This window comes from Trachurus japonicus, chromosome 14 (genome assembly GCF_045865225.1).
Source record: "Trachurus japonicus isolate A0001 chromosome 14, Traja_1.0".
Lineage (NCBI taxonomy): Eukaryota > Metazoa > Chordata > Actinopteri > Carangiformes > Carangidae > Trachurus > Trachurus japonicus.
The window spans coordinates 15,352,042-15,369,561 of NC_140920.1; the positions used below are offsets into that span (position 1 = coordinate 15,352,042).

At 41.7% G+C, this 17,520-nt stretch overlaps 1 protein-coding gene across 4 annotated transcripts in view; it reads right to left on the bottom strand.

Moving 5' to 3' along the window:
* Positions 1-17,520, bottom strand: part of dlg4a (discs, large homolog 4a (Drosophila)) — a 70,433-nt gene that overhangs the window by 43,127 nt on the left and 9,786 nt on the right. Inside the window, exon 1 of one of the 4 annotated variants that reach the window (XM_085797950.1) lies at positions 8,304-8,576. The exons of 2 other annotated variants lie outside the window; for them this stretch is intronic. In XM_085797950.1, coding sequence (XP_085654076.1) covers positions 8,304-8,345 — 42 coding nt within the window. In that variant the 5' untranslated portion in view covers positions 8,346-8,576. Of the gene's footprint in view, positions 1-8,303; positions 8,577-17,520 lie in introns of those variants that run through there. One more of the 4 variants, XM_085797953.1, reaches the window with a different exon arrangement.

A 17,520-nucleotide genomic window follows, 5' to 3' on the forward strand; every position in this document is an offset into this window, starting at 1 on the left:
TATTCTGTACTGCTAATTCTCCCAGAGAGCTTGGTCTACAGTGTAAAGTGTTCAGTCTTGATCATATCACAGTTTAGATATTGTGTGTGTGAGTGTGTGGGCATAGCCTTCGCATTGTTTTCTTAGTACTCTAGATGTATGACGTGTTTCCTCACTGTTCGTCTAACTTCATACTTTGACTCTCATCCCTCTGATCACATAACACAGAGGAGACTTTTCAAAACCCACAACCGTTTCCATGGATATTGCTTTCTAAAAAAGAAAGCTGTGTGTCCTTGATTGCAGCACTGAATGGATTTTAATATGGGACTCTGGCATTGACTGTACGCCGAACAAGGCTGCAGCAGTGAGTAACAGACGTGCAATAGGCCACCTCCTCAAAACTACACAAAGGTGGCTCCACACACTTCCCTCTGCTCCTCTTTTAAAGTGCATCCACACAGTTTCTCTTACATCACAGGCCAATCTGAAAGTAACTGACTGAGCTCTTTATACGAGTTGCTCTCTTTTTCGAAGTAAGTAAGACGAATCATCTGATTAACAATCCGCCGCACTGCAAATATAACTGCAAATAATCAAAATCTTATATTTCGCATCCATGTTTCTGTTGTGTCTAGAAACAACCGCCAGTAGAAGAAGGGAAAAAAAGCCTTTTCATTCCTCACTCTATCAAGCTCTGACATGTTGAGGAACAGCAGGAGGGAAGTCATGTTATGTCATGTCAGGGCTTCCCCCTCAGTTTACACTGACATGTCATGTAAAGGCCTTTGTGTGTGTGTGTAACCAGCCTAAAGGAGGGACCAGCCCATTAGATTTTATACAGATGTTCCTCCAGATGCAGAATCTACACCTGTTAATGCATCTAAGTAGATTAGTTTTGATCCCAGCCTGTGTGATTCACATGGACGTAATGGGCATGACTCACACTGTGTATAATCATTACGGGGCTGGGTACAGTGTAATTTCTATGGTGATGATGATCGTATACTGTAAGTGGCTTCCCTCTTCTACTACAGCGTTATGTAAGCGTGGGAGTCGCATGGAAACCTGAACTGTGGTGTTCCAGTGTTGAGTATAGCATTAACCACCTTAATGCTGCATTGTGTGAAAGAGAGAGAGAGAGAGAGAAACCCAAAAGAGACGGAGTGTTTCCATGACAACATCTGCAGGGGGTGGCAGATCCCTAACAAATAGTCCAGTAGCCAGCAGTGGGGTTTTTTTTTTGGTCACCGGCGTATGTATAACATGGTTGCTGCTTGCGATCACAGCTGATTGGGTAGCTTAAAGCAGGTGCCTCATGCTACTACTACATGTGACACTAGTGAGACACATGCCAGTGTTTTTCTTTTCTATTTCTTTTTTCTCCCTCCAAATAACACAGCAGAGAATATAAAGAATCAGTGTGACTATAAAAGTAGGCTGCTAGTGCTGGCATTATTCACCACTGGCTGCTACAGCGGCTTACTGAGCCTGCAAGTGCCAGAAATTGTGCTAAGCCTAATACACTGTAGGTACACTTAACATTCTCCATCTTTTCTGCTCAACAGTCATGGTCCTGGCAGTTATTTTTGAATCCTGTTATCGTCATCAGTGGTTTGAACAAAAGAAGGGGGAAAAAAAGATATAATGTGAATGACAGAGAAAGAAATCAGACACCTGATCAAAAGCCCAGCACTGAAAAATATCTATTTGACTTCATGCATACTGAGTTATTGTGTTCAGACTGAGATTGACTCTTGTATCTCTTTTCTTTTCTTTTTATGTCGGCATTAAGTTTCACTGGACTCTATATGCTCAACAATTGGACCGGCTCGGTTAATTTTTTACATATCTGAGGGCAGTAACTGCTGCTCCACTAAAAGGTCTGGACCCATACTTTTCTTATCAAACTCCTCCAGAAATATATGACAACCTTCACAATTACAATACAGTGGGAGCGTTTTTTTTAAATATACATGTTCACATTGATCCGTTATGTAAGATCTGACTGTACATATCCTTTATAAATATGTAAATCACATGATATTTCAGTCTCTGTTTGGAGAATTGTCAGCTCTGCTTGAACAGGAGGGTGAATAATATTACTCTCAAATCATGCCAAGTCTTTGAGGACCAAAATTAGTGCATCATCAATAGGGACTGTCTCTAGTATCCTATCTTTTAAATGAAACACAAAATTAAATGTGGTTATTACCAAATGGCTCGTTACAGCCGTCGTCGTGGCGCATTTTCTTTTTATCGTTACAAAGCCCATATTTTTCTGCATCCTCCAATTTTTAATAAAAGAATAAAGGAGTGAATCAGCTTTATTCTGTGAAAATAAAGGAACAAGCAGAATAGTTTCAGTCTACGTCATTAGATGACTACATTGATTTGTTTTGCTCTGACTGGACCCACTTTCTAAACAATGGATGGAACTGTGACTGTGATGTAAACGTGATGTTTCCATCCTGTCATCTGTTCAGCATATTCAAGCATCTTTAGAACAGTCGTCCCTATTTCCAGTTTGCGTATCCTTCAGCTTCATTCAGGTGAGCCTGTGTAATGAGAGTGAGGTATCCAAATGAATCTCAACAGTGGGCTACAACCTAAATTGGGAGGGAAGGGAGGGTGTATCACAACAAGCCTCTAGTCCTCAGCCCTCCACAACCCCCAGCACTCAGCAGCTTTGACAATGAAACAGTCTAAAGTTCAAACACAACTGAGAATCTCCTGGGGCGCTGAGACTGCCTCAGCTCCACTGACTAGGAAAACACCCAAGGTATGAATTATAGTATTCACACCTACACAGACCCTGCTGTATCCCATTTCTCAGTGCTTGTATATCTGATCCTCCCCTGTTCTTACCTGATATTAATTTCATCTCAAAAAGGCAACGGTTGGCTAAAACATTACAAGTATATCAGAGGGGGAAGTCAGTTAGCTTTTAGCGCGTCTCTGCTTGGTAATACACTCTTTAAAATGTCCAGAACAGAAAACTTTGATTAGTTTGACTGGTCACTCTTAAAAAAAAATACATCTGCCCCATTCATATTGCACAGGGATAGGGAGAACCTGGACACCTCTGGTCCTGTGGTGGAGCCCAGCTCCAGATGCAACATCAGCACTTGAACGTCGCTCTACAGGCGAACAGCAATGTTTCACGTCTGGTTTCTGCTTCAGACTCTTGAAAAACCATCCAGCTGTGTGATCTAGCTTGCCAGAATGGAGTCATGACCAACAGTGATGACTTGGAGCAATGCATTATGCAGGTAAGTATGGTGTACACGTTACACCTTCAACCTACTTCAAAAGGCAAAAAAAGAAGAAAAAAAATCAATTAGCCTGGGAACGCACTTGTTTTTCTTCCTTTGGTAGCCGCAGACATGTTTGGAGGCAGATATGAAATGGTTAAAGTGATGATTATCAGCACCACCCTCAAACGGGATGAGAACATCTACGCCGTAATCATGAAACAGATTATGCTCGTCCTGCGACAGGAAGCAAAGAATCTCTCGCAGCACCTTCCGCTCCGCTCGTCTAAGTCTACATCCACTCACTTCCTCTGTCACAGTCTGGTTCTGCTGTTCCTCCTCCCACACTGAAGACAACAGCAGTGGACTGTCCACAGCACTGAGACAACCCTCCGCCAGCTGTCCTCCATCTGAGACCTTGACATGTGTGAAGTGAAAAAATGTGGATGAAAGATGATTTTGGCCCGTCAGCTCCGGCTCCTACTGGTACCAAAATCTGTCCATTATAAACCAGAACCACCCACAAGCTGAAAAGCCTTCTCTCAGCCTGTCTACACACTTTAAAGCACTCGCCATGTGCCTCAACTCATTTCTAACCTTGGACCATGGACGTGCTAACACAATGGCTCTGCTGTCTATGACAGAATATACTGTACATTCACTGTATATCACTACACAAGACATAGGGTTTCTGTAAACAAGTCCTTATGTTGAGCTTATTCCATGGTTAGCTAGGTAATGAACAGCACTCGAGTCGTGTTTATTTAAAATCAGACTCTTGATGCTCCCTTTAGATTAGATTATAAATCCAGTGGACAATGGAGTAAACTGAAAATAGAGCTTCAAATAGCACAGTCTTAGATAAACACAGCTACTTCACAATAATGATGTTTGCTGCTTTGCTCCTGAATGAAAAAAAAAACACGAAAATGCAAAATAAAACATTATAAGTAGAAGCAAAACAGCTTTTTATATGATATAAACAGAATTCAGATTTCTGAGAGACAGGGCCATTTGAAATGCAGAAGAGTCCATCACTTTTTGTCCTTTAATTTACATTTAAACAGTGAAACCGTTGCACTAATGTGTCAAATAGATGCTGACAGATGTGTGACGCCTGGTTGTTAGACACCATGTGTGTGTTTGCCAGACATGGCCTTGTCTTCTGTTGGAGTTGCAGCAGCCTGACTCATTTCTACCATCCGCTGAAACGTTGTGACGATGGTGGTCAGACTACAGTTTGGCTGAGATAAGTTTAATTTTCTTTGCCCTGAGGGTGTCACTCCTGCTCTGTCTATAATTAGACATGAAATTTTGCATCGCATTGTGTAAAAATTTCTGGCATGACCACGATCAGGACTCAGTTCACTTAATGACCAGTGCATTGCTGTTCATTACATAATATTTGCGGACGAGAGCGCGCCGCTCGGCCTTGATATACAACCATGATGTTTCTTCCATTAGCGTAATTCATAGGAATCCTGGTAAAAGTGTCTTCTTTGGATAACATTAAACTTATATGCTCCTCATCCTGCTATAAATAAACAGTTGTCATTATAGAGTCCTTCTTTAGTGAAGGTATGTGCTCATAACCATTTGGTGAATTAGACCTGAGCGGCGACATATTTTAATTCGATCAGCTTTCAGTGAAGCTTGCACTAGTCTGCACCTCGCTGTGTGTGTGCATACTCGAAGTTTTGAGATTGCCTCACACTTTTAACAGTGTGAAAGTATATTTTTTTGGCGTCGCCTCTGATGAAATGCAACAAAGCGGCTCAGGCTACCAATGATAGCTTTGGCTGGGCATGTAGCGAGCACAGCAGGATATCAGTCTGGTCAGCCTGGCACGTCTTCTAGCCAAGTTGATACAAACAGAGTCACCAGGTGCCAACAGGTAGAGCTTGACTGGCAGGATCTATTCCCAGTTGCCCAACGCAGCCATCTGAAAGTGAGTTGTGTTGCCATGAGTTTTACACACAGACTACAAGCGTGCGTGACTATGCGGTGTTTTGAAACCAGAGGAAACAACCAGTGACAAAATAACCAGTAGACCATCAAGTTGACTTTCTACCGCTCTGACACAACACTGTTTCATGGAGACGGTTCACCGTGGTCAGAAAAGCCAGTAATTCAGTGTCATTCACTGTAAAGTGTGTTGACTTTGAGAACCTCACATGCCTACTGGTGCATGAAGGCTCTGTGGGGAGGAAAACACCACCACAATATAAACAACACTGTGGTGTAGTTTTGGACTAATAGGCATGGACTAACAGTAACAGTAGTAGGCTGCAAGGCAGATCACATAGTAATTTACAGCTTACCGTAATTACCCAGTGTCCTAACTGGTAAAGAAACATCTGGTAGAACATACAAACAAAAATAAATAGGCACAAGAAGGCAATAGCTTCTTTTTAAAATGCTACCTTTGTTGTGTGTGTGTGATTTTTTTTTGCACAACATTACATTTCATGGCCTTATATTTAAATTCTGATCAATATGGTATGAAGCCTGTTCTCAAGCCTTCTGCAGATGTGTTAAAAGGCGTCTGCAGAGACATGACAGACAAGCTAACCCATCATTTGATGAGGTGCTGATCGGGACCCAAGTGTTAATGAGGAAAATATGTCAATAGCAAAATAAGTACAGCAGTAAGAGCTGCTTTTATTAGGACTTTGCTCTCCATCCCAATCCCTTTAGTTTACAGGTGATAGTTTGGACCGGTCAGTTTCTCACATGAAGACAACTGGTCCAGCACAAATTATATATTTTATCTTTAATACAGGGTTGTGACATCATATACTGTAGCGAAACAAGGTAGTTTAATTATTTCATCACCATCCAAGTAGAAGGTTTGATCACTTTGATATGGATGATGATGAACGTCATATAGTCTACTCTGATCTCCTAGTCTAGCAAGAGTATTGGAGGATCTTGTTGCCATAGTAGTGGTGTTCCCCAGTGTGGCTCAGCTTTATTTTGAAAAGCAAGAGAAAGTATCATCTAAAAGGTAGAAGTATTACACATTTCACTGCATTTCCTTTTTTAGTTATTAATTGATGCTTCATTTTAGATTTCATCTTTTACCGATGGTGGTGTCGGATGCATTGTCAGTATGGTGGTTAAACTGTTGACTCTCACCTGTGCAGTCTGATGGTTCTACATCAGATGAACTGTATGGAGCACAGCTCAGTTATTTCTCTTTTCTTTTCCCATTTTGATCTGAGGAGTCCAGATTTGTCATTATACTGCCTCATTCATCCAGTTGATGTTGTTAGCAGTGAAATTATCAATCAACACAAGTGACTCCTCTGGCAGGCCAAGCCATTAGATCACCTCCACCATGTCTGCCTGATAATGGTGGTGGTATGCTTTGGATTATGAGCTGTTTTTATTTGTTTCACGCTGTCATCTTTCCATGGCGTCGGCAAAGGTCAGTCTTTGTCTCATCTGTCTGAAACACTTTGATTCTGAAGTTTACGTGTTTCCTGCAGTGCTTTTGCTGCAAACTCTAACCAAGACTTTCTGAGATTTGCATTTTTCTTTGCTTAGTCTGGTCTTGATGGTCGTCTCTAACACATCTGGACATACATCTTCTTGATCTGTTGCACAGCTGTAAACAGGTTTTTTTTTTCCTTCAACCTTCCAGATGTTCTTCTGTCAGCCATTACTGTGCACTGGTCTTCCCTCGTTTAGCAGATTGCACACAATTACTGAACTCACTGATGAGGCATATTTATTCTTTTCTCTCTCAGCCTCGTGTTGGCCTACTTTACTGACGCTGCCGCTACCTTGGTCTTCACAATCCAAAAATGCAAATGAATTGACAACAATGAAATCCAGAACATTTGATCTGAAACTCCTCTTTTTTTTTCATTTAGTCTGCAAAAATTAAAAACATTTCTACATGTTTGAGCTGATGTGGATGCAGAAGCCAAATTGACAGTAAGGACATGCTGGTGCACAGACCTAAAACAACAAAACGTGTTAATATCCTACAGGTTATTGACTGTAGTCCCAATAATGAAGTCAGTAAGAATCAATAGTGATACCTCAGAGCCACTGACAGTATAAATCTGTACTGTAAATTTGATCTGCTGAAAGTGACAACTTGTGCTCGTGTCCACATTCGCAATAACAACTCTAACATAGATAATAACCATTGCAAAGCTCGGTGAGTCCACAGGAATAAACACACACACACGCACATACACACACATTGTAGAATTGCATTAAATTGCATCTCTGTGTTGTAACACTCATCATGTCTACTCAGCTAATTAAGACTGGAGGAGCTCTGGACTTCTCCAGTGTTTTCATTTTCACAAACACGACTGACTGCATATATGTGCTGCTTGTATTAAACACTTGTAGCCTTCTACCCTGGATAAAAGCCAATTTCTCACCTCTAACCCTAACGTCTGATAGTCTTAAGCCTTTAACCCCTCAACAGACGTGACCTTCTTCTAAAGTGACGATGGTTGATTTTTTTTTTTCTCCTTGTCAGATTGTCCTAATGATAGGAGGACACAGGGCTGGTGTCCTAGTGTCCTCACAAGGAGAAAGATGCATCTTATTTTGAATTACACTCCAATATGTACAGACAAAGCCTATTCCGAAAAAGACAGAATAAACCCACATCATACATGATTATTCTGCGATTCTTCATTCAACAAGTCTGCCGACTTTTACTCCTGCGTGTCTAAAAACATGCTCACAGGCACATACACACCCACATGTGCCAGGCCACATTCATACGTAATAACCAAAGTGCACGATTAAACCTTTCCCAGAGCACACGCAGAAGGATGGCGTGAAATTTCTTCATACACATATTACTGATGAATCAATGACAGTGGAGGAGACTGCAAGCATGTTCGACGTAATATGCACAGATGTAGAGAGAGAGAGAGAGAGAGAGAGAAAGAGAAAGAGAGAGAGAGACCTCCCCCAAGCCTGCCAGAACGACTCGCACTAGACTTTAAGCTAACATGCAAAACAGAGGCAGCAACAGAGAGAGATGGAGATGGAGAAGGAGAAAAACGACACAAACAGAGAGGTGGATTTACCTACCACACACGGGCAGAGAGAAGGGAGCTTAGTGCGGCCCTTCATGAGCGAGAGACAGAGGAAAAACAGCCTCCCAGACACCCGCAGTAGAGGAGGAGAGGGATGGGGAGAAAAAGAGAGAGAGAGAGAGAGGTGGGAGGCTGGGGAAGGGTATGGGGAAATAAAAAAAAAAAGAGGGAGGGGGAGAGAGGGAAGGGGAAGGGGGGGCGTCGTAGCAGACGAGGAGAGAGAGTTTTCCTGGAAGCCAGAGTTGTTGGTGTTGGGTATATCTTGATGTTAAAGGAAAGGGTCTGGATGGAGAGGACCGGCAGTCTGCTCCAGCCGTGACTCATAAAATATGTTTGTCACTGGCGGTGAGTGAGGGAGGGGAGCGAAGGAGACGGAGCGACACAGAGTAAACCACATATATTATTTTATTTTTTCCTCTCATTATGAAATAAACGCTACAGTACGCTGCCATCCACACTGCCTTTTTTTTTTTTTTTTTGCACCCTTTCCACACACGTACACACATTATGAAACACACATATGCATCAAATGAAGGCTGGATATTGTGATGAAGATTTGAATGAGGAAACTTTTGACACAGATATCTCTGTTATGTAACCACTGAATAATTATATATTTATCTCTGTGCAGCTAGTTTTTTTTAAATTTTTTGTACTGTAGCCTACATGGTAATTTCTGAGGTGCTAATTCCATTTATTGCCGTCGTGTCTGCCTTGACATTGGTCAGAGCAGCAGCTGAGCTCACAAGAGCTAAAATATCAGCCATGTTTGTCTTTGTGTCTCCATGTCTGGGCTGAATGCACATCGAGGTTCTGACCGAATATTACTTGTAATGCCAAAATGATCATTATTATAATTATTTATCATCTAAATTATTTTAATAATCAATTAATCTTATCAGTTTCTGCTTTACAAATGTGATTATCTTGCTTCCTTTCTCTGTTGCATATTCTAAATTAAATAAGACAATATCATGGGCTCTGGAAACTCTGATATTGTATTGATTAAAGGTTTATTAGATACTACAATCATAGTCATTTCTTGCAGCCCTTGTTATAATTTTAGCCTCTCCTTGAAATCAAAGTAAATCTGCAGATGGATACGATCTGTAGCTCTGCCTGTCAATTCATAAGAAAATGGAAAAATATACCGACTCGAAACAAAACAGCAACATTTTCCACGTTTAACATTCAGTATTTGTTGGCCCGTTTAGAAAGAGGAAGCCCATTTCTTTAAATAACATGACAATAGATAGAAATGATTCTTTGATCTACTGGATGAGCGCTGGTCCTGCAGAGTGGTGCTGTGACACAGTAGTTGTAGTATTTTTTGAGTTTTGAACACAAATCTGAAGAGACATTTGCCTTAATATTCAATGATGCAGCTGTAAACCTCCTCTTAGAAATGTCCTTAACTTTAAAGGCAGACAAACAAATGAATAAAACACAAAGCTTTTACAATAGACATAGTTCCCAGAGAAGTTGGGGAATCATCATCATCATCGTGAATCATTGCTGCCTGTCAAAGTATGAATCACTCGTTCAAATGTTTGAGCAGAGAGTCGTCACCTTTCTGTTGAGTGTATAAATTGACAAAAATAATCAAACAACAGTGCTTGTTTGTTGTCGAGAAAAGGTGATTTTGTCTTCACATGACTCTCCGACGCTGGTAGTCACCTTATCTAATTTTAGCAGTGATAAATCTGTGCAGTACTCTATGCTACCTCAGTGTGACTAATTCACGTTCACCTTTATAGAAGAGGTGGATGTTTTGTGATACATTTTTAACTGTGACGTGAAAGTAAATTTATATCCTATTATCCTTATATGGATGTCAATTCTATTGCCTGACTAAAGGTCGGATGCTTTATTCATTTGATGTTAGTGTTCTTTTAATTCACCCTTTAATTTAATTTGGTGCAAATACTTCACTAGTTCACATCAGCCTAACATGGTGATAACTGGAAAATAAAAAGATTACAACATCTATGTAACAGTTATTCACATGTTGAAATATCAGAGAATAAATGTTTTAACTCATCTACATGGTGATATTGATTTAGGCTAAATATTATCACAGAAATTATCCAGATACAATTTTTTTTTTCTGATGCAGGTACAGTAATACATTTTCTGTCAGATAGGAATGAAATAATCCTGGATGTAGTAAATAATTCTAACAAATGTACAGCAATAAACTGTATTTCTGTATCTTCATCATAAATTCACACTGGTCCCTGCCCACAGTTAGAGCAATGATTTTTCACAAGACATTTATTCCATGTTTTATGGTAACACTTTAGTTAAAGGTGTACAGAAAAGAAAACTGAATTTGAGCCCAGTCTGGATCATAAAATTAATGTGATAACTCATCTTTCAGACGATGTAGGCCAAACTTTGTGCAAAATTCTATTTTTGAGTAAATCCGGGATGAAAGTGTGTATTTTTTTTTTCGCATTGGATAATGCAGGCGCACGGATTATACGTCAGCCTGCTCACGATTCACCAGCCACTGATATTGGATCCGTCATCCGTCATTCAAACGTCTGAGACACGCACACACACACGGAGCTCGGGCTCGCCCCAAGCTTTGAATATCCCGCCCGCTCGATAACGACCAATCAAATTCGTTTTCCTTACTCGGGTAAACTCGTGTTGCAGCTCGTGACAACTCGGCGCGACAAACAGGACAAACGGCCATTTCTGTACACCTTTAAAGGAGTTGAGTTGAATCACTCCTCTGTGGTCTGTGCTCCTCCCGCAAAACAAAATAGATCCTGACTAGACTGTGAAAGTCAATTTGCCCATGAAATTTTCATGGCAAGTGTCAAAAGAATAGCACAGCAAAATTTAATGGTCAAATATTTGATGGAATCACCAAGTATGGATTTTTATCATAAAAGATCAGAATATGTTTCATCAAATTTAACATGTTAAAATCAGAGGTGGTAGCCAATAGACCAAAAACAGAAACTTTAGCATTCTGTAGCTACAACTACGAGGGTGAATTATAGTAATTTTTCTTTAATGGTCCAGAAAGCTTCTTTTTAAGTATCTTGTTATTATTGTAGGCCGTTTTATAGCTGTGGTGGCTAATCATTTTAGCTTTTACACACTCAACCATCAATCCAGTCTATGTCGTCAGTAGGCTACCTTGATACTGACTGTAATTCGGTGTTTCCTCCAGTCCATACAGCAGCTTAATTGGCATCATAATTGGTTTATTTGTGTGTAGGTCCTACACTTCCTCTCTCTCTCTCTCTCTCTCTCTCTCCCCCTGCTTCACAGCTGTATTAAGGGCAGAGATGAGCGAGGGAATAAACAGAGTAAATGCACCATGACCCCATCGGACTGCTTTACAGTGGACCGCTGTCGGGTGATGGATGGGTTATGACACCTGCAGAGGTTAGGCCCAAAGCCCTCTGGACCCCGGCGACACACTGAGCGGTGGCTTCTGCATCAGCTTCACTGTCTGTGACAAAAGACAACTGGAGCACATCGTGACATTTCCATCTGGAATGAAGCCTGCGCCGTTAGAACAGTGTCAAACGCTGCGTAACCCGCGGATGCAGCCGCATAAGACCAAACATTAATTTTCTTTTTCTCTGCATTCATGAGCATCCTCTGCTGCCGCCTACACAGAGGTCATCCTCCTACCTGCACACTGTGGGCTTCACATTATCAGCACCCCTCAATGGCAGGGCTCTCTCTCTCTATCTCTCTCTCTCTCTGTCTCTGTCTCTCTCTCTCTTCCTCTACTCTCTCTCTCTCTCTCTCTCTCTCTCTCCCTTTCCTCTGTCTCTCTCTCTCTCTCTCTCTCTCTCCCTTTCCTTTGTCTCTCTCTCTCTCTCTCTCTCCCTTTCCTCTTTCTCTTCCTCTACTCTCTCTCTCTCTCTACTCTCTCCCTCCCTTCCTCCTTTCATCTCTATTCTCTCCATGATGATACCCCTGCCATGTTGTCATAGCAACAATCGGGCCCTGATTGCTTGGTTGCTAGGCAACTGACATCACCTATAAGAGGAACATGAAGATACAAAGCCAGAGACAAACAAATCACACAAAATATGTGCGCTTGTACATTACTGTGTCGAGCGTGAGTGCGTGTATGTTAGTGTGTGTGTATGTGTGAGCTCTCACTGTGTCATTAGCTCATGTCATGTTTCTCATTCAAATGTTGCTGGATTATTTCAGGCAACAAGGTGTATCATTAGAGTTAGAAAGCATATAATTCAGATGTGCCTGGTTCTCTGGGCAGTCTTGTGCTGTTTGCCTAACAGCAGGTTAAAAACCCTCTGAATCCGTGACCTGAATTTCATATGAGAACGTTTCGAGGGTCCATGACAAGGGACCGCTCATGAATAACTGAAACAGGATCCAGCAATTTCCTATTAATCATGAAAAAAAAAAAAAAAAGCACAAGGCCTCGACCTCAGCGAAGGCAGGCTGCATATTTACTGTACGGCTGGAGCTAACGTAGTGTACCGTAGCATGTGACTGTGAGCATCCAGCTGATTGCGTGGACGGCACCAGCAGCTGAAATTTTTTAACAATGTCCCTCGGCCGGATTGTCATGGACTCCTGTGCTGTAGTTTAACAATGGTGCCACAAGGTGTCATTGTGTGCTGTATTCAACAAGATGATCCCAGCACTGCAAGGAAACCTGATCCCATTTGCAAGGCTAATGCGAGTACTATTCATATTGATGATATCAGCACTACCGTCCCTGTCATTCTGGTTTTTGTCTTTTTTTTTCTTACCTTCCTCCTCTCTGTACACACTCACAGCCATAACGCGCTACACACATAGATACGCATGCGCACATACATTGACAAGCATACTCCTGCTACATTAACGCATACAAGTTAGTTGACCACAGTAACAAAAATGCCGATAGTGTAGCCACATAGCGTTATTACAGGCAGCCTGGTCAGATGTTGGCCCACCTTGACCCTATAGCTTTCTGCCTAATGAGGCCCACAGGACCTCCCATATTGAATCCACTTTTAATATACTTCATAACCACCTCTATTGATTTTGCTTTTTCCCATGGTCTTGTTTACAGAATTGCAACACCAATTTGTTGTGTTTCTCGTTCAAATCGGCGCATACTGCAGTTACAGAGAGACCGAATAGCACAGCTGTCAGCCACAGTCCTCCACCATGTTAGCCTTCTCACTCGATGTGAGACGACAAAGTCTCCAGCCCCAAACAACCCATGATGGATCTAATCTGTCACCTGTCATATGGACAATTTCAGGACGGACAGTGATACTGACAGCCAAAACACTGAAATTAAGCGGCAGAGCTTCTGAGCAGGATCTGCTGGTAGACAGCACTTGAGCTGTTTTTTTTCCTTCTTCTATTTCATACAATCAAGACCAAAACTGAATATCTGAGGATTTGTGTTTTTACTAAAGAGGCTATTGACATTCACGATGTACCTAATCATGTTATATTCCCTTCATGTTACATCAACTAAATGACGATCTCTCAATGTCACCAGAGATAAGGATTTAAAAGCCTGCACAGTGAAAGCCTACTCGTCCAGGGACTCTGAGGAGAAGAAATGATCATTTTCATTTCAGAAAATGCAAAGCTGCATAAAAACACAGAAAAGGGGGAATAATGACACTGAATAAGCTTGTGGCCTCATCACAGTGTGTGCAGTATTGAAATATCATCAATTACATCTAGACATTTGAGGTAAGATTCAAAAGCAACGATGGCTCATACTCTCACTCGCTCAGTCTGAAGAGCAGAGTGAAGCAAAGAGACCAGGAGGACAGAACAGAGCACAGATTGTGTTGTGTGCATTTGACAAAGAGAAGCTCCTAACAGCCTCCTTTCTGGCTAAGACTCCCAATGGGGGTGGTGGGCATTATAAAGTAGCTGAGAGAGACTTGAGATTAGCTTCGCCTTGGCAATGTATAGACGGGTGATGGCGATGAGGAAAAATCAAAATGAAGATGTCTTTAGAAAGGTGGAGAGATTGAAAAAACCTGGCGTTGATTCCAAGTCTCTGAATGATGTTGGGGGATGAGGAGCTGGTGGATATAACGGTCAAACATTCAACCCTGTACTGTTCTCTTGGTGCATGCCACTCATTCATCGCCCACTTGTCGAGAATATGGTGAAGCATGACTCATCTGACCATATCACTTTTCCCCACATCTCTGTAGATTTTGCGCCGCTGAATTCTCAAATACAATTTCATCTTTGTAATGAGGGGTTATAAACTGCAGCCCCACTGTGATATCCATTCCAATGTTACTGTCGACCACATCCTCAGCCACCTGAGGAAGAATTGCTGTTCTGTTTTTTCCTTACATATCACACCAATGCATTACACATCAGTTATCAAATGTGTGCTATCAATCACTGAGTCTATTTACTGATGTATTTCCTATTGATCTAAATGCAGATGTCAATTTAGTTACTGTTCCAGTTGAACCGCAAGGCATTGGAGCAGTCTCCCTGACTGATGCTCCAGCCTGTATCCCAGCAATGACTCTTTCAAAGTCACACAGAGCTTTTACTCTCACCCTCTTGATACAAAATCACACTGTGAACATGTTTGGGAACAAGGTTTTACCCTACCGTTCAAGGTGAAGGGAACTCTTCTAATCCAGTACACTTTTGTCAAAGTCAGTCAATATGTACTCATAATCCACTGGCTGTCTGTCCTGTGTCAAACCATCAATGCTCTGTCACTTATCCGGGGGTCCAGTCACAGTGACAGCAGGTCAAGCGACGTAGTCCTGATGTCCATCCCCTTATCAGAGAAGCAGCTAGTTCTATAGGGGATCCCAAGGCGATCCCAGGCCACATGGCCCCCCCTCCTCCCAAGCAGTTGGACCTACATGTATCAGTAAGAGAACTTTTTCTTTTTTGTAAGTAGGCCAGGGGGCATCTTAATCAGATACCTGCACCATCTCAACTGGTTCTTTTTGATTTGAAGGAAGCTCCTTCCAGATATCAGAGTTCCTTCAGTTATTCATCCCCGGTGCAATAACTGAACAGAACAAAACATTGACAAGAGTATAATATGTTTGAATGTATGTGTGGGCGGTGGTGGGTATATGCTGCTACATCAGGGCTTGTATTCACCGGCTTTTCCGTGTTTTTGTGTACCTGCGTGTGTTTCTCGTGGCTGTATGGAAAGTGAAGAATTTTTTTCTGTGAAGGACAACAAATTTATCTTAATCTAAAACCTGTAAATCTGTAAGGATGAACCCAAGCATCGTACAGAGGCAGCTCATTTCACTTGTTTGTATTTGCAGTGTAGTTCTTTCTGTCTACACAATGCTCTCACCTAGCCAGCGGCGGGGCTTCAGGGGGGACTGGGAGGGCGATACTCCCCCAGCACAAGGTCCAGAGGGCCTGTTACTGTGAAGAGGAATTCTTTTTTTTCTTTAAAGGCATAGTTTAACATTTTGGAAAATTGGCCCTTTGTAGATTTGCACGATACCCACGGTAGCCACGGTACCCCGCGGTGCCAAAACGTAACGGTTCCTACTATACTAGAAATTCTACACGACGGTACTACCGTGGATTACTACTACGGTGCCAGTTTCCGCTACATAGCGGCCGCCTCTCCTCTGCTCCCGGCTTCTCCCTGCATGCTACTCCCCTGTAAACAAAACCCACATGCACCCACTGCAACCTAACTACACAGCTGCTGAATGATTGGCTGTTTGCCTGTTACTGGTGATGTCCGGGGATATGATAGGCTGTTTCAGCACGCTGGGTCCGCCTGTCTGTTATCTGATTGGCTCCATGAAAACAGCTGAGACAGCTCCGCTTCGATAGAAATTCGCTTCAAAACAAACAACGAGCTAAAGTTCTGTCTCGTCCGACGCGCGCATGGCTTCACAAACACGAGACAACACACTGACCACGGCAGAAGCACTGGGCGCGAGCGGCGGGTCTGCTGCGGTGTCGTCGTCAGTGGCACTTAATAAATTTAGCTCTGTTTATTTTCTCATTTGCTAATATCAGGCTATATGCTCCGTGTACAGGCTGAGGAATAAAGAGTTAAAGGATGTCCAAGTATAAAGCACCTAGAAAATGCATAAAAATATAGTTTTCACAGGGAATCAGTTCCTGTTCATTGTATTCTGTCCTCTATGATTTATTATGTTGGAGAAGAAGCATTATTGTCAGATAGATTTTTTTTAAAATACAGTGGATTTGTTTTATTCCTAAGTTGATTATTTATATTTGTTAAACATAAATTAATGTGCAAGAGACTGAATGGTTATTTATTTTCAACCATATAAATTCTAACTTCATTTATTTGTTTTTTATTGCTTATTTAAAAATATTTGTTTCAATCTAATTCCTACTTCACCAGTATTATGTTTATCATCCACCAAACAACATTATAAGTAGCCTAATTAATAAGTATTTATAACTTGTACAAATACATTTCAGTTCATAAAAATAATAATAATAAAAAAAGGTTGCAGTATCATGATATTACCCAGAACCGTGATACTTTGTCTGGTATAGTACCGTGGTTACTCATTTTGGTATCGTGACAACTCTAGCCCATTGCCATAATCCCTATAGTTTTAGGAGTAGGTTCGATACCTTTAATGGTTGGTGCAAGCTATTTTTAGAATGGCGGAGCAGAGCCGCGAGCTGCTCAGAGCTACGCTACGGAGGCTAATGGGATTTCTTGGTTTCCTTCATCAAACTCATCAAATACACAATCCAACAACTCCAAAATGCTCTGGTGGACAAGTTGTGACCTGCTTATTCACCACGCTATGAAATAATAACGGAACGTTACGAGACAGAGTTGTTTTCTAGGCAAATGCAGAGACTGCTTGCCGAAAGACTGCCCCCGACGGGAACGCGCATCAGTGGTTTTGCATGAATTAACCTCGAAAACAACTCTGTCTCGTAACGTTCCGTTATTATCTCATAGCGTGGTGAATGTGCAGGTCACAACCTGTCCACCGACAATTTAAGGTAACTAACCTACTGCTATGACTATAGGGATTATGGCAATGGGCCAATTTGCCAAAATGTTGAACTATCCCTTTAACAATGACCGGATCAGAGGCGCTGTTTCGGGCCAGGTTCGCTTGACATTACCTACCTCCTCACCACTATCTTCAACATCTGCCTTACTGCTCATACTACACAGATTCTCCTGTTGTTCTCCCATTAAATCCTGAGCAAAACAATCCACTGTTTTCTGCCAA